Genomic DNA, 25,703 nt, shown 5'->3' on the forward strand with positions numbered 1-25,703 from the left:
CTATATTTGGCCTCAACTTCAGGCATGCAATGCCATAGGTGATTGATTATTCATTCATAGAATCCCTACAATGCAGAAGGAGGTCATTCAGCCCATCGAGCCTAAACCAACAACAATATAATCCAGGCCCTATTCCTGTAACCCCACACATTTACCCTGCTAGTCCCCGACACTCAGGTGCAATTTTAGCTTGGTCAATCAACCTAACCCACACATTTTTGGACTGTGGGAGGAAACTGGTGCACCCAGAGGAAACCCACGCAGACACAAGGAGAACATGCAAACACCACACAGACAGTAACCTGAGGCTGGAATTGAACCCAAGACCCTGGCGCTATGGGGCAGTAGTACTAACCACTATGCTGCCCTTAAACACTAATATATTAAAAATTCTAAAATAAATGTAAAATATACTGCGGATGCCAGATATCAGAAATCAAAATAAACAGCTGGAAAAACTCACGTCAGGCAGCATCTGTGGAGAGAAAAACAGAGTAAACATTTCAGGTCCAATATGACTCTTCCTTGGACTTTGCAAGTTTCTCCTTTGAGTCATACTGGACTCAAAACGTTGAGTCTGTTCCCTCAGTACAGATGTTACCTGACCTGCTGACCTTTTCCTGCAATTTTTTATTAAAAATTCTACATCTGTTTGCATTTCCTGTCAATTGTGGAATTCATACATCCCTAGGAAACATGATATTTTTTTAATTGACGGCTGAATTATATCGGTGTCCCACATTTACCCCCAGATATGGGCCTGGTATCTCCATTGAACAACAATGTTGTGGGAGATCAAGCTATAGTTGCCATAATATCCCTTTTAGATGAGGCAAAATATTTCGGGGGAATACCTGAACTCATCGGTAAACATTTACAATGGCAATGCCTTAAGAATTACTAGTTTAGAATAATAAAATAGTGCATCACAAAAGGAGACCACTTGGCCCATTGAGTTTGCAATGGGTCTTTCGAAAATCAATCCTCTCTCCCTATATCAATGTAATTTGTTTCCCCTTCAAATATTTGTTCAGTTTTCTACCACTGAATCTGTGTCCACCCACTGTCAGGCAAGTGCACTCTAAATCCTAACTGCATAAAAATACTTTTTCTTCATGACGTCTCTGGTTTTTTTGTCTATCACCTTGAATATGCACTCTCTGATTATCAACCTATTCAGCGATTAAGAAGTGTTTCTTAATTTGCTTTACCTAAATCATTCATGGTTTTCAACATCTCTATCAAATTCTTAGCCTTTTCTGCTCTAGGATGAACCACCCCAGCATCTCAGGTCTATGCACATAACTGTAATCCCTCATCCTGGAATAATTCTAGTAAATCTCTTCTGTGCCCTCTTGTCCTTCTCAACATGTGGTGTTCAGAACTGGACCCAAATAGAAGAACATTTCCTATTAAATGTACAGATATATAAATGAACAAATTTAACAAGTATGTAAAAAGATACAAGAAAATCAATATATTACAAAATCAATCACCTTGGAAAGAACAGAGCTTCGAAATAAATACATTAAGTAGAACAAATCATACATACTTGCTTTTCACAGCTTTCCTTTGGCGAATACTGTACAAAACAGGAATAAAAGTCAATGAGTACAGACAAGAAAACAAAGTGCATTTGCAGTAAGAAAAGTATTAGTTTCACAATTAAATACAGATTTATTATTTCTGTACTAGTCAATCTTTCAGTTGCAATTGGTGTTACTTGGATAATAAAACGTTAACATGATTTTACATCAAAATCTCTAATTGAATTGCAGACAATTTAATCGGCCTTCGCCTCCCTTCTTGTGAAGTCTGAAACCAGTTAAAATGAGATGGATAATTGCAGCATTAAATGGTCTTGCTCTTACTCTGCAGAACTGGGTGGTCTCCAATCAGTACCTTTCAAGGGTGAGATCAGGAACTCAAAGTATCTACATCTACCACACAGTGATGTAAACTTTGACAATCTGTAATTGTGCAGCCCAAATAAATGCTTCTCCTAAACTATAACCTGAAATATTTCGCCCCACAGAAATAAACTACAAAATATCGATGGCTGCTGCAATTTCATGCGAGTTTAAATTTCACAACATATATTTTTTGCACCTTTTTTGACCCTATGTTAATCTCAGTTGTATGAGTTTCCAGTGAAGTGGTTTTATTGGAGTCTATTTGATGTGGATATAAAGCAGAATACTACTTTTGCATAGGTAAACAAACATTTTTGCAGTATTCTAAAATGAAGTACACATGGAGGAGGTAAGAAAAAATACCTAAGTAGCTCACTAATCTGCCTGGTGAAATTGTTGTTTTCTTCCTCTGACTGGCAGTATGTCAGACAGATTGCAGTTAAAAAAAGAGATCAGAGTTTATTTACGTGGCTGTTCTGTGAGTAAGCAGCTCCCACTCTGTTACTGAATTTTTAACTGGTCACAGTTCCTTGATTGCAAGGTTGTCAGCAAGTATTCAATTTTTGCCACTCACTGACATGAATTAGTTGAGCTTATAAGATTTTTTCTCTTTAATTAAACACTGACCTTTGCTGAACATACTGCCCATACAAAGAGTTGTTGCTTGCATCCAAAGATTAATTTCTTAATAAAGATTCCAGTGTACAGTGAACCTAACATGCTGCTGCTCACATACGTAACAGAACAATTTAAACTGAAGAGAAAATGTTCAATCACAGGAAGCAACAGTGAGTACTAATTAACTAATTTACAGGCACATAAAAGGACATAATCCTTTCCATATTTGTGCTAGAAATGCTTAACATTTGGCACAAAGTCCACTTTTGATTTTGTGTTAAATCTTACATTAATTAGGTTTTTATTCTCACCCGCTTTATTCCTTTAATAAAGGAAATAACTTCAACAAAATACTAAATGCATTTTTGACATATAGATTACCAGAGAGCGAATAAAGTAGAGAATAGCATAAAACCACATTAATTGCAGAAAGAAAGCATAGATTAAACATTAAGCAACGGGAGAAGAATGGATGGATACATTTGTGCTACTTGCACACTCAAAGCCAAAAAGTGCCTTATCCCAAGTCTGTTGATCAATAGATTTTTTTTCAGTGCTAGTTAATGTCTGTGAACAATAGGCCAAAATCAGAAGACAGTTCTACGCAATAACTTTACAGAGAAAAAAACAACTGAGTCAAAGAAACTGGAACCTATGGATGGAACAGGGGGAATATATATAATCTTTTCTACAGTAAGTTGGCATGATGACACCTGAGAATAAACGTACTAAGCATTGTAACATGGACCTATGCGCACAATCCACTGCACTGCAAAGTTTCCGATCTCAAGTTATTTCTCTTTGAGGAAACATCAAAGGTACTAGGGTAATTCATGAACCTGGTTTTACATTGCTCTTCTACAGCCAAGTTCTGACAGTCAGCTGCAAATCCAAAGCAAAATGTTTACTTTTAATCGGATCACTCTGACTGACTGACGTGCTCCATATATACTTTGGTGTCGTCATTGTCAGCATTAAGAATCACCCCTCAGATGATGATGGCACAAGCATGACACAAAGTGTAATATCGAAGTAGTTTGTACACAGGGAATGTCAAAAAGACAGTCAAACACTGGACGTCTTGTGAAATGTTAAATTTTAGCAGCCAGATTTAAAGCAACACTAGTGAACATCCAGTAGAATTTGCAGGGGAAGACAATTAAAACAAAAATAAAAGGACAAAAATGCAGATTATGCCAACTTAAATAAATAAATACATTTTAGCTTGAAGAATTAAATAAAAGGTACAATTCTAAAGGAGATGCAAGAGCACATAAATCTGAGAGTATATCTGCTCAAATCACTAAAGATGACAGTTTGAGAAAGCAGTAATACAGCATACATGATCCTGGGCTTTATAAATAGAGGTATAAAGTACAAAAGCAAGGAAGTTAAGATAAACCTGCATTAAACACTATTTCACCCTCAATTGGAGTATCATATCCATTTCTGGGTACCGTACTTTAGGATGTGAACACATTACAGAGGGTGCTGAAAATATTCAGAATAAGGACTGCAGAAATGAGTTACATGGATATATGGGGAAGCTGAAGCTGCTCGCCTTGTAAAAGAGATTAAAAGGAGATTTAATCAAGGGGTTCAAAATCATGAGGGATCTGGACAAAGAAGATAGGGCGAAACTACTTCCATTGGCCGAAAGGTCAAGAAAGCAACTTAAAGTGATTGGTAAAAGGAGCAATGGCAGCATGACAAATAACTTCCTTACGCTGCAAGTGGTTAGGGCCTAGGATGTACTCCTGATAGTGTGGTGGAGGCAGATTCAATCGAGGCCTTCAAAAGAGAATTGGAATAGCATCTGAGGAAAAAACATATACAGAACTACAGGGAAGAGCTGGGGAGTGGGTGTAGGTGACTTGGCCTTGCAGAGAGCTGATTTGTAAATGGCTTCGATCCTATATCTTAGAATCATAGAATTCATACAGTGTGGAAGACCATTTGGCCCATTGTGTCTGCACCAACTCGTACCCAGTCTTACCCCATAACCCCACGTATTTACCCTACTAACCTATAGATCTTGGGACACCGAGGGCCAATTTTGCACAGCCAATCAACCTAACCTGTACATGTGGTAGGAAACCTGAGCACCAGGAGGAAACCCACACAGATACGGGGAGAACATGCAAACTCCACATAGACAGTCATCCAAGGCTGGAATTGAACCCTGGTCTCTGGTGCTGTGAGGCAGCAGTGGTAATCACTGTGCCGCCCTTAATCTTCTTTCACTTAATATATAAAGAAATCAAAGAACAAAGAAAATTACAGCGCAGGAACAAGCCCTCTGGCCCTCCAAGCCTGCACCGACCATGCTACCTGACTCAACTAAAACCCCCTACCCTTCATGGGACCATATCCCTCCATTCCCATCCTATTAATGTATTTGTCAGGACGCCCCTTAAAAGTTACTATTGTATCTGCTTCCACTACCTCCCTGAGAACGAGCTGCAGGCATCCACCACCCTCTGTGTAAAAAAACTTGGCTCGTACATCTCCTTTAAACCTTACCGCTCGCATCTTAAACCTATGCCCTAAATCCTTGAATGCTTTCTCATACTCTACAAAGCAAGGATTTAACTGGTGCCATGCAAACTTGTACAAGTGTAGTTGTACTATTGCAGATCCTGCAATAGTAATTCCCCAACCACTTAAATGTGTGGAAAATCATACAACAGATTCTGGAGTTCATGTTTTAAAGACTTTAACTCAACTTTCTTCCCTTTCTATCTTGCCTGAAAGCACCGATTAAAGAGCACCGGGTACCTTCCTTTACCTCACCCTAATGGGCATTATTTAAGTATAAACCATAACAGTTAACATAAGCATGTACCATTTGACTGCAGAAGCTTCATATACAAATTCAATGCTGTCACTACCTGATATCCGCACGTGCACGCCCCTAAGCAAGGAAAGTTAGATGTTCCCCTCTGTAATATGGGGCACTGCAGCAATACTATAACATCCTCTATCTGAGAGCAGCTAACTGATCATGGAACAGAATATGAACGTGGAACTTTCCTGGGCAGCGTGCCTTAAATTTTCATTGATATTTTCATTCCCCATATGCATTAATTGAAATATCTTTTCTGGTATCTTGATAAGCAGCTTAAAAAAGACAGGTTTGGGTTAGAGTTTATCTGAAATGTAGTATATTATATGCCTTAAATATTAATCAATGAATCCCCATTTGCTATACATGCCAAGTCACCTTTTCACAGATATTTTCTCTCTCTCTTGGTGATCAGACCAGCTGCCTTGTGGATGTTTTTTCCCTGTTAGGTAGTACCTATTAAATGGTTAAGGAACACACACAAGCAAAAAAGACTGAATTACATAGTGAAGAAATACTGTTCCAGGGTATGAAAGATTACAACTTGAAGTCATATAAACTGCATTCGGGAACCATTATATTATTGGTATGCATCTACACTTGCTTCATTTTTGAAAAGTTTCATGAATTGTTCACAGATCCACCTGAATAAGGAGACACAGGTGATGGCTCAGCAGAAGAGGGTAACCATACAGATCTGGAAGATCCTAGGTTTAATTCTCAGTCTGTACTGAGATAGCTGATCCCCGCCAGAACTAGCTGGAGGGGATGGATTAGGGAGGATAAAGTTAACTAGGTGCTCAACCATAGAATCATAGAATCCCTACAATGTAGGAGGAGGCCATTCAGCTCATCGAGTCTGTACTGATTGTCCAAAAGAGCATCTTATCCAGACACACGGGATTTGACCTGGTTACAATATCCTTAGTTGTGAAATTGCTTGAGAAAATTCACTGGCCAGACTTACACATCTGGAACAATGACTTGGAAGAGAATGTCCTGGAAACCATACTGTGAGCAAGGAGTCAATCTCTTCAGAAAAAATAGGAAGAAAACTAACAAAGATAAAGAGAAACAGAAAATTATAGACTGCTAAACTGTCCTCTCAAAGACATGATGGACAGGAAACCTGTTCTAACCAACCGAAACAAAATACTGCTGGAAATGTGAAATAAAAACAGGAAATGCAAAAATACACAGCAGATCAGGTAGCACCTGTGGAGAGAGAAACAGACAAAACATATCAGGTCATCGAAATAACAGGTCTAGATCTTCTGGTCTCCGGGGATTGTTGAAGACGAGAGAGGAAAGGCAATCTGACGGTGGTTGCTGCTTCACGGAAGATTTGGGCTATTAACTGTTTTTAAATATACTGTGGGCATGTGTCTTAGGAATGAATTCCACTTGCCTCATTTTATTACCTTATCACTTCACAACATGGCCAATTTATGGAACAACTTGTAGGGGTTAATCCTGTGGGGACTTTGGAAGTTTGGAAAAGATAATGCAGGAATAGAGTACGGGATTACTCTTGCTCACAAAAATAATTTAGTGTAAGCTTAATGATTTGGCTGCAGAGGACAAGAGAATTTTTTTTCATGATAAAGTCCAGATCTCCTAATGCATAATTGGACCATTAATACACCACCTACATTCAAGCTTATGACTCTCAGACTGAAATCGTGTACAGGGCAACAACTCAGGTGAGAGACAGTGACGGTGTTAGCAGTGGCAGCTACTGAGGTGGTCAACAGGGGTGCAGCACCTTGGTAGATGGAGGGCCAAAGGGGAAGGAGTTGAAAACTGGAAAGGGGCGAACAGATAGTTTTGCCAACAGAGCAGGTGATGGTAACAGGGAAGGGCAAAAGAAGGATTTTGAATAGCAAAGAGAAATGCTCAGAAGTTCAATAGCATAGACCTTTGAGGTACAAAGATCTCATTTAATACTTAAGTCAGGAGGGTGGTCATGAAAATGCAGAGTTGACATGCAGGATGAAATTAAATGAGAAAAGAAGAAATAAAAACCAGGGAAAGAGGGAATTTAAATGGTGGCTGAAATTACTTAGGATTAGGAATTACAAGGTATAAAGGCAAAGTAGAAAATGACAAAGTTTTAAATTGGAGAGACAGAGAGGCTGTGTTGTATTGAGCGAGAAAGATTATCTGCAAATATAACTATATCTGACTCCAGTAGTAGTGCATCTGTACAATAACGTCACCAATGAAAAGGATACTCTTCTTCCTGCAACATCTTCTCAATAGCTGCTCTATTCTCTTCACTGAGAGAGCTATCCAAAGTCCAGGACTGTGAAAAGAAAGAACGATGAAAACACAACAAACTTAGAACATTTGACAAAAGCTACTTCACTGGCAGTTTGGGATGTCCTGAGATCATAAAATGCACCCATAAGTGTGAGTTGTTACTAATATTTATCACATTCAAAATCCATTCACCAGTTTCCCACAGCTTAATGAGCTAAATTATGAGAACAGTTAGCATAAATTGGGCTTGTGATCCCCTAACATTCAGATGGCATACATATTTCAAATTGAAATATTTAAAACAACGACAGGATTCAAAAGGGCAGATTAAAACAACAACTTCTCAAGACAGGAGTGGGGAGAAATCCAGAATAAGGGAGCATAATCTCAAAATTAGAGCCAGGCTATTTCAGAGTGAAACACAAAGACCTGGAATTCCACTGTTCGTAAGCCAGTGTGAGTGCTACGGGTCAAATGAAATTTTCAAGAGATCAACAGATCTTCACAAGGCAAGGGGCAGCACAATGGCTAGCACTGCTGCCTCACAGCAAGAAGTTTAACAACACCAGGTTAAAGTCCAACAGGTTTATTTGGTAGCAAAAGCCACACAAGCTTTCGGAGCTCTAAGCCCCTTCTTCAATTTCGGTCTTGGGGGATGTGTGTGTGGAGTTTGCATGCTCTCCCCATGTCTGCTTGGGTTTTCTCCGGGTGCTCCAGTTTCCTCCCAGAGTCCTATGATGTGCAGGTTCGGTGGGTTAGCCATGCTAAATTGCCCCTTAGTGTCCAAAGGTGTCTAGATCAGGTGGATTAGCCATGGTAAATTCACGGGGTTATGGGGATTGGGAGAGATGCTCTTTTGAAGAGTCAGTACAGAATCAATGTCTGAAGACCTCCTTCTGCACTATAGGGATTCGATGGTAAGAGCATCAGGAACATGGATTAAATGCAGGTAAGTGCTTTGAATGTACAGAGCAACTATATTCAAGTCAATGACACAACAGGCTTCAGAAGATAAAGGGCCTACAGTCCAACTCCAATGTTCCACAGAAAGAAATTGGACAAAAAGGGTTTGCTTTTAATATTGTTTAAAAGCATAGTGTATTTAGATAGTTAATAAAAAGGTCTTTGAGATGGACAAAAGCATCAGAACTGCTGTAATTTTATCATAGACTGTAAATGAGTGATTTGTTAGATTGTCTCAGCAATCAATAAATACCTCCCACCCATTGTGCCAAAATCTTTGATTAGCAAGTAGTAACATAAATTCAACAGGCAACAGGGGAATTGCCAGGGACATTTGTAAGCATTTCCAGAGTCAAAAAGCTTACAGATGTTGGGCAATAGGTAGGAGTCACCTTATTTAAATTAAAACTGCCCATTAAAATGCGATAATGTGGTACGTTGTTAATTTTGCATTATTACATGGGTATTGTGTGGATTGTATTACGTCAGTCCAATATCAGTTGACCTTGCCTCATCAAGCATTTACTTGGTTTGTCTTTTGAGAATTTTTTAAAATTCTAATGGCTGAGGAACAGGTATAGTTTTGTGTCAAGATTAACATTATATACAATGGTTTTGGCTGACAGAATGTGAATGGTTGTGATGCCACAAGGAATGGTTCACTCAAGGCCAAAAGTTCACTATATGGGCAATGGTCTGACTTGGAAAGCCACAGTCACAATTTCAACTGTTCCCCATAATTCATTTGTGGAGCAAGTGGCCACATCTTCTCTGACCTGCCCTCAAAGCTGTGGAGGGGTGTCCAGATTTTCTGCGGAAGGTGGAAACCTGGGACTTCACCACTCGGGTCTGTTACCAGCGTCTGTTGATGATATTTGCAGTCAACCAAGAGGTGCACAAGCAAACTGTTTTTTTTGGATGTGGATTGTGCTCCAGTAGGGACTACAGGATTTCAGATGAGTCCATGGGTTATATTTTGAGGTTCTATGTCAGTGGAAGTGCTTTGTTAGCTGTCAGCTGGTGGCGTTATTTGAGGAGGATGTTTTCCCTGCGAACATCAGGAAGTTCACTATGTGCTGGCACAGGAAGCCACTTGAAGATTAATGATGCGCACACACAAAATACATCAGTTATCAGTCAAAAACATGAGACATCTTTGCATAACCTTATTAAACAAATAGATGTGGCACTACAGCCAACTCACACAAAAGTAAGAGACCGTGGTCTGTTTACAGGAGCGACTGGTGCCATTGAACCTGAAAGGGTGACCCAAATTTATAATACAATTCATGAACTAGGTGTACGAGCTCAGTTGCAGAATTTGATAACTTGGTTTGTCAAATGCAGCACTGCATCCCATTGTTGAAATATTTCACATGAAATTATATTTTTATATTTAGTAAATTTGACTAATTTAAAATTATCCACCACAATGCTGCGTTTTAGGACTTACCAAAAATCCATTGTTACTCCTCCAGGAAGAATCGAGGTAATGGTCTTGCAGAAAACCAGGAACTGTACCACAATCCTCACTTCAAACACAAATTAATAATTTTTGGTAAGATTCAGAACCACAAAGAATATTGTTAATCTTATAATCAAAAAAATTACCCTCCACCTTTACTGGGGCAAGATTTGGGGGGGGGGGGGGCAGGGGTCTGGTCAGAAGTTGCATGGCTGGTTATTTCAAATGGGATCCCCATCTGGAAGCCAGTCTGGTACAGGTTGGTATCCTGCTGCTTGTGTAGAGAGTGCAAGGAAGGTGGGTATAGCGTAACTGGTGTTGGTTTTTGTGCAATAGCAGAGATTTTTAAATTCATTTTTGGGATTTATTACCCATCCCTAAAACTATACCATTCAGAGGGTTCTTAAGAGTCATCTACATGTGGATCTGGAGTCACATGTAGGCCAGACCAGGTGGGGATGGCAAATTTCCTTCTCTAAAGGAAATGAGTGAGCCAGATGTTTTTTAAAAATAATTGACAATGGTTCCGTGGTCACCATTAGACAATTAATTTCAGATTTTTTATTAAATTCAAATTTCACCATCCGCCCTCCTTTCACAATACCACTTACCATCGCCTCCTAGTGGGTTCCCAGTGATTCTGAGGGGGTCTGGTCATAAGAAGGGGTGGTGCTTGCTGGGAGGGAAGCATTCCTACTCGCCCACAAACAATGCTTGGAAAGTATTTATCTCTTCCACACAGCAGTCCACTCCTCACTTTAGCTGCCAGGTTTCCCGAGCCCCATGAAACCTGGCTAGCCAGTGTTAAAGCTAGAAGGGAATTACATTTTGAGGCATGTAATTTCATTAAAATATCCTCAACTCCACATGTTCCTACTCCATTGCGCTTCCATTAAAACCGGAAGTGGCCATGTTGGAGTTTGAAATTTTAAACATTCTTATCCACCCATCTGACCCAAGCCCACCTGATGGGTTTAAAATCTCCCTCGTATTTATTATATTGTTAACTACTACAGCTTGTGGGTGCCATACTCCATCTCTTCTAAATTTGACATGCTAACTTTCAAATCAGCAGTTTGACACTATTTTACAAGTGAGCAGAGGTAGTTAAACCAAATTTACAGGGTGAAATACAATTTCCAATAAGGATTGATAACCACTAATCAGAATCTTCAAACTGAATTATGTCACCCAAGTTCAACTGTACATCAATATAAATTGTAACTAAAATTTTCCATAAATAAAAATGCTACTTCATTTTTCTTTGAAGTTACTCCCTGAATTGTGTAGTTGAAGGGGATTGTGCAGGATGTGGAATCAGTCATAGCTAGAGGGCAAGCTGGAGGGCAGCAGAAAAAGGGGTGACCGAGGAATAGTTGGGTAACGAATATCACAGAGTGGTTGCATTCAATCGAATGGTGGAGGACAGACAAACATGCCATACCATCACAGCAAATCTACTGGTAGGAATAGCTACTAGCAGCAGAGGAATAAAGCATCAGAGGATGCAGGGAAGATTCATGAACATGGTTCCAGGGAAGCAGAACTTCAGTTATGTCCCTGAAATGTTTTGATGAAGGTATTCAAAATCATGAGGTGGCTGGATAGTAGCTGGGGAGAAACTGTTCCCATTGACAGAAGGAGCCACAGATTAAGGGAAAAGAAACAACAGCAAAACATGTCACACATTGAGTTGTTAGGGTCCGGAATGAACTGCCTGAGTGTGTGGTGGAGGTAGGGTCAATTAAGGTGGTTCAAAAGGAAATTGGATCACTATCTGCAAAGGAAATATTTTCAGGGCTAGAGGGAAAAATGACAGGGAATGGCAGTAGATAAATTGGGGGCTAGCACTGACATGATGGGCAAAATACAAATCATTCCACGATTCTGGTTGTATTCATTTTGTTTGAGCCTCACGATCGTATTTCGTTCCCTTGTCTGCCTCTGAGGGTTCAAAGTAAGGTCGGGGACTCGAGCACACAAAGCACTCAGGTCAGTCTTGCACAGTCAGATGAACTGCGGCACTGCAAACCGTCTCAAGTGGATATAAATGCTGCCGTGTCACTCTTCAAAGGTTGTCAGTAGCGATCTCCCGCTACCCTGACCAACATTTACCCCGCAGCCAGCTGAATATCTCGACATTGAAGTGGGAACTCGCAGTGCGCTGGTTGGCTGCCGCGTTTGCTATACAAAGCCAGTCCTCAGATGTACTCATTTCATTCATTAGCTTTGGGAAAAGCCAAACCTTTTCCTGTAGGTTTGACCACTGAAAATATTAAATACACATTAATTTTAATAAGGTTGCAGGGTACGTCGCTCTATTGTCAACAGGGAGAAGCAGCAGCAGCAGCTTACATTGGTTACCCCCCAGTGTAGACTCTCTGAATGTTTTACAGTAAATACTCTGACAGGTGAGAAATAAACAAACCCAGGCGGATCCCTCCCTCTCCCCCAGGCCGGCTTCAGCGGTGACAAACTACCCTCGCCTCCCCACTCCGGAACCAGCAGAGCGGGGAACAGCCCCTCCCTCTCTCTCTCCCCCCCTCAGGCCCTTTCCTCTTACCCCAGGCTCAGCTCTGCTCCATCTCCTTCAATATCCACATCCACCTCCTCCGCCATATTGGACCAGCAGCGTCATTTCCGCCCTCAACCAGGCACTTCCGCTCGCCTATCTAACTCCCCCTGCAGGACGACCATGGTATCTCCCGGGTTCAGTTCCTGATTTGAATTGAATAGATCTATTATAAAGTAAAGTTTACTCATCAGTGTCACAAGTAGACTTAGATTAACACTGCAATGAAGTTACTGTGAAAATCCCCACACTCCGGCGCCTGTTCAGGTACACTGAGGGAGAATTTAACATGTCCAATGCACCTGACCAGCACGTCTTTCGGACTGTGGGAGGAAACCGGAGCACCCGGAGGAAACCCACGCAGACATGGGTAGAACATGCAGACTCCGCACAGACAGTGATCCAAGCTAGGAACCGAACCCAGATCCCTGGCGCTGTGAGACAGCAGTGCTAACCCCTGTGCCCACCATAAATTGGCTTTTGCAACCAAATCAACCTGTTGGACTTTAACCTGGTGTTGTTAGACTTCTTACTGTGCCCACTATATATTGTCACATGTATTGGGATACAGTTTAAAATATTGTTTCTTGCCAGCTAAACAGACAAAACACATCATTCATAGAGTACATAGGGGAAAAGCAAAGTATTGGGTGCAGAATGTAGTATTGAAGTTACCGATAGGGTGAGAAGAAAGATCAGCTTAATGTGTGAAAGGACCATTCAAAAGTCTCATGGCAGAGTTGGTTGGTACGTGTTTTAAGACTCTTGTATCTTTTTCCCCGATGGAAGAAGGTGGAAGCAAGTATGTTCAGAGTGCATGGGGTCCTTGATTGTGCTAGCTGCTTTCCCGAGGCAGTGAGAACTGTAGATGGAGTCAATGGATGGGAGGCTGGTTTGCATGATGGCTACAGTCACAACTCTTTGTGGTTTCTTGCGGTCATGGTCAGAGCAAGGGTCATATCAAGCTGTGATGCATCCAGAAAGAATGCTTTCTATGGTGATAGCACACATACAATTTGGTTGCACCAAAAGAAACACATTGACTAAAAGGATTTTTTTTTAAAAATTGGGAATTTTGCCCTAGAATCCATTCAAACCGTTGCTCAACTTATTTTGATGGTACCTGTGACAAAGTGTCTTTGTGTCCCCCTCTGGATTAAATCTGGAAGATCTTTGTAAATCAGCAGTTGTATCACTACCTCAAAGACCAAATGTAACAATTTGCAAACTTCATTGAACGCTCAGCCACGAGTAACACAAATCAAAATAAATGTAAGAATCCTCAATCCTCATGATGAGTGCAATGTGGAATTAGACCAATATGGGCAAAGGGAAAAAGGAACAAGAAATGCAACTTGTTAAGAATAATGGGGAGTCCAAAAAAAAGGTATACCTAAGTTTTATAGATTATACTAAGGCTTTTGAGAGTGAGGCAGGAACAGATGTTTGGAATATTACATGAACTTTTCCCTTCAATATTAAAATTAAGGCTGCTTCAAAACTTAGACAGACCAAACAGCAGTTAGAATAGACAATGAATAACGTGATCGGATAGCTACAAAGAGTGCAACATGGGGTTGTCTTCTGTCACCGAATCCTTTCAATCTTTAAACTTAAGTGATTAAAATATGGTTATAAACTTACCACAAATTTCAGTGGCTGACAGAATATAAATAATCTGAGATATGCAATGACAATAATAACAAATTGTAACATATAGATCATTAAACTGCAGCAAAACAGTAAGCATGGTAATATCAAAGGAGTATATCTGGATGCAAAATAATAGTGGAATTGAAATAAACCAAGTTGAATCATTTTCTTATCTGGGTAGCCTCATAACATCTGATGGGAGAAGCGATTAAGACATCAGCATGCACAAAACTTTCAAAGAAAACCTTCACAAAAATGTCAGACCTCGAGAAATAACATCTTTATGGAAAGCAGAATAAGCTTATTAAAATTCTATTTTTGGTAAACTTTACTAAATGGATGCAAAAATTAAAATGCAAGCTTGGGGGAGGATAAATTAAAAGCAACAGAATGTGGCTTCTGAGACGCATCATGCGGATTCGTTGGACAACACACAAAACTAATGAGGAAATTTTGAGGAAGGTGGGTACACAAAATCTTTTGCAGACAATAACCAAGTGGCAACTACATTTCTTTGGGCAAGTACTTAAGAGGGAGAAACTAGAACAATATATCTGATGGCAACTGGTAAAATTGAGGGTAACAAGGCAAGAGGGAGACAAAGGAGGGAATACACTGACAGTTTAAGAAGCAGAACAGGTGGAAATTTGGAGAACACTACCAAGATGTTGGCTGCTATCAAAGACCATGAAACTTGTAAAAGAGCTATGATTGCTAACATAAAGAATGGAATCTGGAGATAAAGAAAGACAGTACGTTTTTATTTGTTTTGGACAAATATTTGGGTCAGGATGTTGGCGAGACTGACTAGTCAATCAACAAAACTATAGACCTGCCAGGATCAGGTATCAGATTACCACAGAAGCTTGCCCAAATTCCAATCTTTCAATGTCAGATCGGTCATAGTGATTCTATCTCAAGTCTTTGCCATTGAGGCAAGGTGTGAACTGATTCAGAAGAGTAAACTACAATAATGAAAAGCTATTTCCTCAACTTGGATGTTGTAGAGGCATGGGTACAAGCAGCTCGGTTGCAGACAGAGTGTAAAAATATTTTTAGAACACTGCTTCACCAGTGGCTAGATACCAATGGTTTTCATACATGCATTACACACTAATGACAGAAAATAAACAATATCCAACAAGTATTTGAAATGAAGGGCATTTTTATTTCTAAAGATTTAAATTCATGTCAACTATGAGAGTTGGAAGTGTCAGTATTTGAATGTTTGGCACCATATTGCTCAGTATGAAAGTGAAATTCTACAACCACATTTATACAAATATCACAAAGCTGTGTAAGAACTCAAATTTTGAAAATATAGCATCTATATACATCTAGCAAATACAGAACTGGAGACAAAATGAGTTATGAATACGAATCAGTTGCTACTTGTCACTTATGTGTCTTCATCTGAAGAATAGCAAGACAATCCCAGGATTCCACAGCTTTTATTCTGCAAAATAGTTTCCTGAGAATCTTCCGTCATCTTAAAGGCTTCTATTTCTTCTTTCTCTCTGTTCAACCCTGCTTTGGTTCCACAGGAAGATGAGGTTTGTAAATTTGGTAGCTGCGATAAAAGAATTTTGGTCATGTGGTGTGAGCCTTCTCCGGATGTATTTTTTGGGGTTGAGCGCATGGAAAATCTCAGTGGAACTCTAGCAGGATTAAAAGTGAGGGGCTGGTCCTGAAACTTGGAATTAACCACTGAACAGTCATAGATGACACCATCTGCTACCTGTGGGCTGAGACAGCTCCTTTCCCTTCCTTCACCAGATTTCCTATCAGAGTCATACTCATGAGTTTCATCTTCAGTTTCATGTGAAGGAGGCATACGTAGTCCTTTCAAATTGTGCAACGTATCTGTAAATAGCAAAGCCATAATTTACTAAAAGAGAAACAAGTGCATCTGAATATGAATCTAATTACTGGATAGAAATATTTGGGTGGTAAAATTGGCAAACATTGCTTTAAAAAGTGGAAGGTATGGGGATAAAACTACATTGTGGTATCATTAAAATAATCAACATTCCAATTTTTTCATTAAAAAGGAAATATTCAGTGGTGGCTAAATCACTTTTCCAACACTTCACAGAAAATGTGCAAGATAAGTTTTGGTATTAAAAAGTCAATTGGAATTTATATAAATTAACAATGTGTAAAGATCATTTTCAAAACATATTTTGAGGAAATCTAAATGAAGGGCTAAGGCTCAATGGTGTTTATATGGATGGTAGTAAAGGTGAGAGAAATCAATATTTCTAGACATAACATATTAAAAGAATAATTTTAAAAGGTGTCTTGTCATTAAATGGAAAACTGAACGGCACTGTCTGGCATAGGGCCTGGCAGTTTTAGAACAATTAATGGCATTACACAGTACAGCAACAATTAGAGGTTGGCATTTAAGTTACACTAGGTTAGATAAACCTTCAAGTGCCAGAAAATGTATTTCCAAAGATCAGCTGACTCTCCCATGAGTGGATTCATGCTCCCACCCAGTTCATTCAAGAAAAAAACTTTGTCAATGAGTTTCCAGTTATGCTTCTTTTGTTAACAATCTCTTCAAAACTTCTCCCAGCAATGACAGACAAATCACCAAATAGTATATTTAGTATTTTTTTTTATAAATCTAATGACACTAGAGGGCAAGGAAAGATGAACATAAATAGGCAATGGAAGGAAGTACTCAGCGGATCTGGCAGCATCTGTGGAGAGATAAGCAGAGTTAAAGGTTGAGGACCTTTCTTCAGAGGATCTGAAGAGATGCTGCCACACCTGCTGAGTATTTCCAGATTTTCCTGCTTTTGTTTTAGATTCCAGCCTCCACAGTATTTTGCTTCTGCTTTAAGTAATGGAAGGAATTGACACCAAGTTGCATTAATGTAGGCAAGAAGAGATGAAGAGGAGTTAATGAAAGATGAGTTGTCGAAATGGGCTTTAAATAGGTTCAGAACATGAGTTAACAAGAGGCAGAAGGATGTAATTCTAAATGAAGGGAATCGCAAAGAGTTACTGAAAGCTATACCAATATTTCAGAGGCTCAAGGAATATGTTTCAGGCAAGAAATAAGAATTAATTACACGCCAGAATGGAGGACTAAAGGGTAATGAAGGGATAAGACTGGAGTAAGTTGCAGAGATAGAGTGGCCAAAACTAAAACCATGAAGAATTGGAAGTTAACGATCAGGATTTTACATCGAGTGTGCCAAAATGATATTTACATCATTATGCTGCAATGCATCAAGGCCTAATTGCTGCTTAGTTACAAATTGACCTCAAATATAATTTTGAATACCTAGTTCGCTGATGGTCTGTGCTGCAGAGTTAGGTGGCCTTTTCCGCGTATAAGCACGGGGTTTCCAAGGGTGGTCCTTGTGGGAAGGATCTAACCGACGTAGCTTCCACAAGTAACGCTGATACTCCTTCTTAAGTTCTTCAATATGATCCTGGAATTCCTTTATCTTCTTTTCTGAGTAATGGGATAATTGTGATTGCTGTGAAGCAGAGAAAACATTTCCTCTTTATTGTATCATTATAATGCGATTCATAGAATGGTTACAGCAAAAAGGAAACCATTCAGCCTGCCATGTTTGTGCTTGCTCTCTGAAAGCACAAGTCACCAAGTGCCAATCCCCCACTTCTCCCTGTAACCCTGCGCATTCTTCCTTTTCAGATAATAGTCCAATTCCCTGTTGAATGCTTCGATTGAACCTGCCTCCATCACACTCTCAGGCAATGCACTTCCAGAACCCAACTATACACTGTGAAAAATATTTTCTTCATGTCTCCATTGCTCTTTAGCCAATTTAAATCTGAGTCCTCTGGTTATTGATTCTTCCACCAATGTAGTATTAACATATAGCAGGAAGAGCAGGGTCCCAACATCAATGCATGGGGAAGTCCATGATAAACATTCCTCCAGTCCAAAAAACAACCGTTCGGCACTGCCCTCGGTGTCCTGTCACAAGGCCAATTTTGTATTTATGATGCAACTGTGACTTTTATTCCATAAGCTCTAACTTTGCTCACAAGCGAATTGTGTATAGCATTTTATCAAATGCCCTTTGGCAGTCCATGCACATCACGGCAACAGAATTACCCTCAAAAACTCAAGCATTATTTTATCATTTTGATTCTGTTAGACCACCCACCTAGACACATACAAAATAAATGAGCACACGATGTTACATCTGTAACAAACCCTGAAAAATATACTTTTAATAAAAGCAATTTGGTTAACAAAAAGCCATGGCAAACATAAAAATAACTTACTGAACCAAGCATTTAGCAACTATATTTCTTTCATGTATCTGCTTTCTTTCAATTGGACTAATTAGAGCTATTAAAGATTGCATTGTATAAAGAGTGGGTACTGCAATTTAGTAGAATGATAATCCTTTCGTTGCAGACTTTTGTTTCGAATCCAGTCATGAGGAGATGTCTCATCTTGATGCAAGTTCTTCGAATAAATCTGAGCAACATCAACTCATAGCAAGTAGTAATTAGACAGCACAAATCTGCCAATATATTGTATTTTTACAGCAGAATCCATTACCAAGAAACTCCCTTGATACAACTCAGAAGAAAATATTTTTGACTGAAAAACTTGAATTTTTATCGCAAAAAATGAATTGATATTGTTGAACACCAGGAATTTTTCTCTCCCCAGAAGTGAAACATTGCTAATGTCCCTTTCATAAACTGAATTACTCACCTGAAGATAATATTCAATCTCAGTTTTGATGCTTGGAATCCATTTTTTTACTTCAACAGCTGAAGTCAAGGATGACTAGAAATAGGATAACACAAATTCAAATCATCATCATTAAATGTGAAGTGGTCACTAAACAGAAGCTCCATGCACTACATTTCTTGATTTTAGGACAAAAAGTTTTGTTCGCATTGAAAGTGTACCTCTCAGTAAATTCAAAGGTATGAATTCAAACATCTGGAAACACTTAGATTAAATCAATTTAACTTTTAAACAACGCTTGTTTCTAAGTCATGAATATTAATAAACTGCAACTGTAACACTGACAGCAAGATTATAACACTGCTAATCAAATCTAAAATATATCACTTTGGATGTTGCTCCAACAGATTGAGGTGAATTTTGCAGCAGATCCATGCTCTAAAACAGGAACCATCAACAGTCAACTCTGCAGTACAGCTACCACCCATTTCTGAAGACTTTCTGCAAGTGCTCACTTGACATGCCAAGTGACTATTTCAAAATTTCTTGTGCAAATTCAGAAGAACCATTACAATCAGTGACCACACTCCAAAAATAATTTGACTGTGGAACATACTGAAGTTGTGGTACCATATAAATGCAAGTTTCTTCCTCTTTTTTTTGAAGTAGGAGAGCAAGAAAGAAACATGCATCTCAGCCTTCGAACACAAATGGAGCGTGAATCTTGCATGGAGGGAAAATGATCATTGGTACAGAATTAACATACACATTTAATTTCTAAAGTTTTGGGTATGGTGCACTAAGAGGTGCAACGGCAATCATTAAACATCTTCCTGTGCCTAACCTTCTGTAAAGCATTCTAGACCCTCTTAATAAATTTACTGTTTATGGCACCGTCAGATGGTAGGGACGCAAGCTTGGAACAATGGAGGATGAATTTTATTTCTCTTTACTGCATCGTGGCACATAAATACACCATCAAGAGGAGTCTGACTTCCACAGAGATTAAAGATCATGCTCTATTATAAAACTGCAATTTCAGACTCAAGAAAAAAATGGTTTGGTTACTCACCAGTTTGGGTCGGTTTTGATGTATCTCTCTCAGGCGACCCTCTGTTGAACAAAAACAAAGTGATTAAAAATTGTAGTACATGACTAATGCCTTTAATACACTTAAATGTACTAAGATTAATATAATCTTTATGCAGGAGATGGGGGAAAAAGTGATTTGGCAAGCAAGTTTCAGAGCTCAGGGCCTCGGTAGCTGAAAATGGTGGAACACAGAAAACTGAGAATCTGCAAGAGGCCAGAGTCAGAGAAGTGCAAGGTTCCGAGGGCTCTGGGACTGGAGAAGATTAGAGACATAGGGCAGGTGAAAATAATAAAAACTGAGTTTTAACTAAACTAGAAGCCATTGTAGGTCAGTGAGTACAGAGGTGAGTACAACAATCAGTAAATGGTACCATATCTCCCAATTTCAGTAATACACATAAATTTCAAGTATCTAGAGCTGATAACTGTTAGCAGAACTGAAGTTTAGATAATATTAGGTGATGTCCGAGTGGGTACAGTCACCACTTCTATCAAAAATTACATTTCCAATTTTATAATCATGTTTTTTGTGGGACTTAATGTTATGTCGTTAGCTGTTATTTTGCTAGTAGTGACTCATCATTGGAGCCTTCTTGCAGACAGAGTACACTGACAGAGTACACTGACAGAGTACACTGACAGAGTACACTGACAGCCAGATTGAAAGTTATTTTAAAAGGTCATTTCATTCTTAATCAAAGATTAACAAGCAAAATGCAGAAATTTAACTTCGTGACTCAAGTAACATCCATAAACCAGTCAAGAGCTTTTCCCTGGTGGTTTATACTACTTTAACTCTTGTTGTTGCACATTCCCAAACATCAAAAACCTCTCAGCAGAAAATAAAATGCCATCTGAAGCTAAATTCTGTAGTATTCTTTGGCATATTATCCTTTGTGTGTGTGATTAGATTATATCACATGTGCACAAACCAAATGGCTTTTTAATTTTGTTTAAACATATGCAGTGTGCTGGCTAGTCAGATCAGTACTGTTACATTCTTGTCATTTACAGACCTGGACATAATCCCTCCTTGGTGCTCACTGTTTGTAGTAAAGCACTAAAAGATTAGGACATACAACAGTAATCGCAAAAAAGGGCGTTGACTGCTGCGGGCAGCTAGTATCCCATAAAATATGCATAGTGGAAGGAGGAGGAATTTCTTAAGCATATAGTTGATAGGACGAATGCTGAGCCATAGCATTCAAATGCAGTCAACTAACAGAGCTGTCGCTAAATCTATAAATTATATATACCCTGAAAGGGGTGACCGGTCACGCAAATCAAACCCGATTATGCAGTTAAGGATAACAATGAGAACACTTCATGAATTTTGGCTCAATTATAATGCCACCCATGTCAAATGGCCTTCAAGTAACTTCGTGGCAGTGTTAATGGAAGCCTACTTGTGACACTAACAAATAATCTTTAAGCTTTAACTATCCTTTCTTCTGGCTGGGATTCGCAAAGTGGCCCAAGGAGGCCAGTGACGGGGAGGGGGTAGTTCTAGCATTGACGAACCAGCACTAAACCTCAGCACAACAGAGCAAAGAAAACCCAATGATGCCTCGTGAGGTGCTGTGTAAACTTGATAGAGAGCTGCTCACAGACAAACATTACATGGACATCCATTGACAGAGGTTGATAGAGGAAGATGGAGCAGCTTCTTTTACCCTCCTTCTCCCTCTGCAGCCACAGTCGGTTCAGTTTCCCCAGCTGTTTTTCTTCATTGCGGGCCATCAGCTCCTACCATCGCACCAAGTTAGTCCTCCACATTCCCAGCATCCACCTCTCTGGTGCAGTCCTCCACATTCCCGACACCCTCCTCTCTCAGCAAGTCCTCCGCGTTCCCGGCATTCTCATCTTTCACTCAGTCCTCCGCCTTCCCGGCATCCTCAAGATAGGTTTGGTTCTGTCACGTGAGGGTGGAGGCTGGTATTATTTGAAGCTCCAAGTGTTTAATTTGAGTTTTCTCACGTGTAAGTGCGGATATCGAACTAAGAGACTGGCAAAAGCGTCCCAAGAGCTTCATACAACAAACCAGACAACACTAAACAGTTCAAAGTATTAACACTGCTGTTGGCTGCAGGATTAACCCTTTCAGAATGTAACCATGGATCACCCAGAGACAGTTACCCATGTGCCCCCTCAGTGCTGAGTGGGAATGGAGGGATACAAAAGAATGGTCTAGTTTGGACCAGGGAGCGGCGTGGGCTTGGAGGGCCGAAGGGCCTGTTCCTGTGCTGTATTGTTCTTTGTTCTTTATGTATGGGAGATTTTTATGCTTGAAATTGCTCACTGCTCCACAACATCACCAGTGGCTGCTACCGAGAAGATGCCAGCTTGGTGATATTATTGGAAATCTGAAATAAAAACAGAAAATGCTGGATAAATTCAGCAGGTCCGGCAGCATCGGAGGAGAGAAACAGAGTTAATGTTTTGGGTCTATATGACCCTTCTGTGTGGACTTGAAATGTTAACTCTGTTTCTCTATCCACAGCTGCTGCCAGACCTACTGAGTTTATCCAGCATTTTCTGTATTTACTTCTTTATTCCACCAATATTTATATGGTGTGAGCTAAACCAGGCATGACCCACCGATAGGTAGTCCTGATAATGAAAACTTTTAAATTGAAACCATTTAAAGATGCATCTTGAAGATTTCAAGTGATAGAGCTAAGGCTATTTCCTTTGACAGATTGTTCCACTGTGGGATTGTCCTTGGGAAGAAATACTGTTGATACATTGTCTTGGAAACAAATGACCTTTGTAATTTGTGTGGATGACTACCTCATGTTTTGTCATTGCTGAAGGCCACTAGGTATTTCTGTCAATTCCTACCAGTCCATTCCATAGTTTATAAAACGTGATCAATCTATTTTTTCCCCTTATTTGCTGCAATGATTCCACCTCCAAATCTTTAATCAAGGTTGCGACACTATCCTTGTGGATATTGGTATATTTCCTGTACTGTTTCGTGCAGCATCATTCAGCATATCTTCGTGTCGCTTCAATTTTATTGATTACCCTTACTATATGAATATTCCATTCACAACTCCCATACTCCAGGATTGGTCAAGCAAATGTTTGGTAAGATATAACTCTGATATTTTGTTGCAATACCAAAGATTCCTCCTCAGAAATCCCAAAATCATGTTTGCTTTGGATGTTATCTCCTGAATGTGGAATCCCCATTGAAGATTGTCTTTTAAAATGAAACCCCAGGTATGTTTGGATTTAGTATCAGTTGTTTGGGTTTAATATCAGTTGTTTGGATTTAATATCAGTTGTTTGGATTTAGTATCTGTTGTTTGGGTTTAATATCAGTTGTTTGGGTTTAATCTCAGTTGTTTGGATTTAATCTCAGTTGTTTGGATTTAATATCAGTTGTTTGGATTTAGTATCAGTTGTTTGGATTTAATATCAGTTGTTTGGGTTTAATATCAGGTTTTTGGGTTTAATATCAGTTGTTTGGATTTAGTATCAGTTGTTTGGGTTTAATATCAGTTGTTTGGGTTTAATCTCAGTTGTTTGGGTTTAATCTCAGTTGTTTGGATTTAATATCAGTTGTTTGGATTTAGTATCAGTTGTTTGGGTTTAATATCAGTTGTTTGGGTTTAATCTCAGTTATTTGGATTTAGTATCAGTTGTTTGGGTTTAATCGCAGTTGTTTGGGTTTAATCTCAGTTGTTTGGATTTAATATCAGTTGTTTGGATTTAGTATCAGTTGTTTGGATTTAATATCAGTTGTTTGGATTTAGTATCAGTTGTTTGGGTTTAATCTCAGTTGTTTGGATTTAATATCAGTTGTTTGGATTTAGTATCAGTTGTTTGGATTTAATATCAGTTGTTTGGATTTAGTATCAGTTGTTTGGGTTTAATATCAGTTGTTTGGATTTAGTATCAGTTGTTTGGGTTTAATATCAGTTGTTTAGGTTTAATCTCAGTTGTTTTGGGTTTAATCTCAGTTGTTTGGGTTTAATATCAGTTGTTCTGGGTTTAATCTCAGTTGTTCTGGGTTTAATATCAGTTGTTTGGGTTTAATCTCAGTTGTTTAGGTTTAATCTCAGTTGTTTGGGTTTAATATCAGTTGTTAATATCAGGGATTTGTTCCCAGGAGCAGGCTGAGGGTAAGAGAGTGGGTTTTCTGACTTTAATTAATTATTTATTTTTTTGTTTCCTTACACTCTTATTAACTTTTCACTGTCTTACTTGACATAAAGTGTCCAGTATGAGTGTGAAACCAGTGTGTTGTTCCCAGTGTAGGATGTGGGAGGTCCTGGAGGCATCTGGCCTCCCGGACATCCACATCTGTGAGGGGTGTGTCGAGCTGCGGTTCCTGAGGGACCGTGTTAGGGAGCTGGAACTGCAGCTCGAGGATCTTAGGCTGATGAGGGAGAATGAGGAGGTGATAGACAAGAGCTATCATCAGGTGGTCACACCAGGGCAACGGGAGGAGGCCAAGTGGGTGATGGCCAGGAAGGGTAAGGCTAGGGTGGTTGAGAGCACCCCAGTGGATTTGCCCCTGCACAACAAGTACTCCTGCTTGAGTACTGCTGGGGGGGACAGCCCGCCTGGGGGAAGCAGCAGTGGCCGTGTCTCCGCAGTGGAGTCCAGCCCTGTAACTCAGAGGGCTAAGGAAAAGAGGAGGAAGGTGGTATTAATCGGGGACTCGATGGTGAAGGGGACAGACAGGCGTTTCTGCGGAGGTAGGCGGGATTCTCGCATGGTGGTCTGCCTCCCTGGGGCCGGGATCCAGGATGTCGCTAGTCGCGTCCCGGAAATCCTGAGGTGGGAGGGAGAGGAGCCTGAGGTAGCGGTACATATTGGTACCGCTGATGTGGGTAGGAAGGGAGAAGGGGTCATGAAAAGGGAGTACAGGGAATTAGGGAGACAGCTGAGAAAGAGGAAAGCAAAGGTAGTAATCTCAGGATTACTGCCTGTGCCACGGGAAGGTGAGGGCAGGAATGGAGTGAGGTGGAAGATGAATGTGTGGCTGAGGGACTGGTGCAGGGGGCAGGGATTCAGGTTCCTGGACCATTGGGACCTCTTTAGGGGCAGGGGTGATCTGTATACAAAAAACGGGTGGAACTTGAATCACACGGGGACCAATATCCTGGCCGGTAGGTTGGCTAAAGTTACTGGGGAGAATTTAAACTAGATAGGTTGGGGGGAGGGGAGCTAGAAGAGTTGACTAGGATCAAGGAACTAATTGATGGGGTGGAGGATGCAGGGGTAAGGGGAATTACAAAATTAATGGTAGAGGAGAGGGTGCAAGTGAATGAAGGCGGTAATTTAGATAAGGGAGTAGAGGGAGAGGGTGTTCGCGACTCATCAAAGCGGGTCCAGATAAAAGCTGGAATAAGGACACTTTGCCTGAATGCACGAAGCATTCGGAACAAGGTATATGAGTTGATGGTGCAAATCAGCACGAGTGGGTACGATCTAGTGGCCATTACAGAAACGTGGCTGAAAGGTGACCAGGACTGGGAGATGAATATCCAGGGGTATCAGGCGTTTAGGAAGAATAGACAGGAAGGAAAAGGTGGTGGGGTCGCGCTATTAATAAGAGATAATATCAGGGTAGTACTGAGGGATGACATAGGCTCTGAGGAACAAAACGT

The 25,703-nt window shown here is 40.0% G+C and overlaps 2 protein-coding genes across 2 annotated transcripts in view; both read right to left on the reverse strand.

Annotated features, from left to right (window-relative positions):
* The window catches only part of mysm1 (Myb-like, SWIRM and MPN domains 1), a 67,270-nt gene extending 54,576 nt beyond the window's left edge, over positions 1–12,694 (reverse strand). The window contains exons 1-5 of the mRNA XM_078218487.1: positions 12,630–12,694; positions 10,055–10,133; positions 7,611–7,681; positions 5,755–5,832; positions 1,553–1,582 (exon numbers count right to left, since the gene is read on the reverse strand). Coding sequence (XP_078074613.1) covers positions 1,553–1,582; positions 5,755–5,832; positions 7,611–7,681; positions 10,055–10,133; positions 12,630–12,685 — 314 coding nt within the window. The 5' untranslated portion in view covers positions 12,686–12,694. The remainder of the gene's footprint in view (positions 1–1,552; positions 1,583–5,754; positions 5,833–7,610; positions 7,682–10,054; positions 10,134–12,629) is intronic.
* A 2,338-nt stretch (positions 12,695–15,032) lies between these two features.
* LOC144497355 (uncharacterized) lies at positions 15,033–21,951 on the reverse strand. The gene is made up of 5 exons (XM_078218488.1): positions 21,753–21,951; positions 20,060–20,100; positions 19,009–19,083; positions 17,590–17,788; positions 15,033–16,154 (listed from the first exon to the last, which is right to left on the reverse strand). The coding sequence occupies exons 1-5, from the start codon at positions 21,817–21,819 to the stop codon at positions 15,691–15,693; spliced, it is 846 nt and encodes a 281-aa protein (XP_078074614.1). The 5' UTR covers positions 21,820–21,951; the 3' UTR covers positions 15,033–15,690.
* Positions 21,952–25,703: the final 3,752 nt, after the last annotated feature.

The sequence above is a fragment of the Mustelus asterias genome, chromosome 8 (assembly GCF_964213995.1).
Source record: "Mustelus asterias chromosome 8, sMusAst1.hap1.1, whole genome shotgun sequence".
In the NCBI taxonomy this organism is placed as follows: Eukaryota; Metazoa; Chordata; class Chondrichthyes; order Carcharhiniformes; family Triakidae; genus Mustelus; species Mustelus asterias.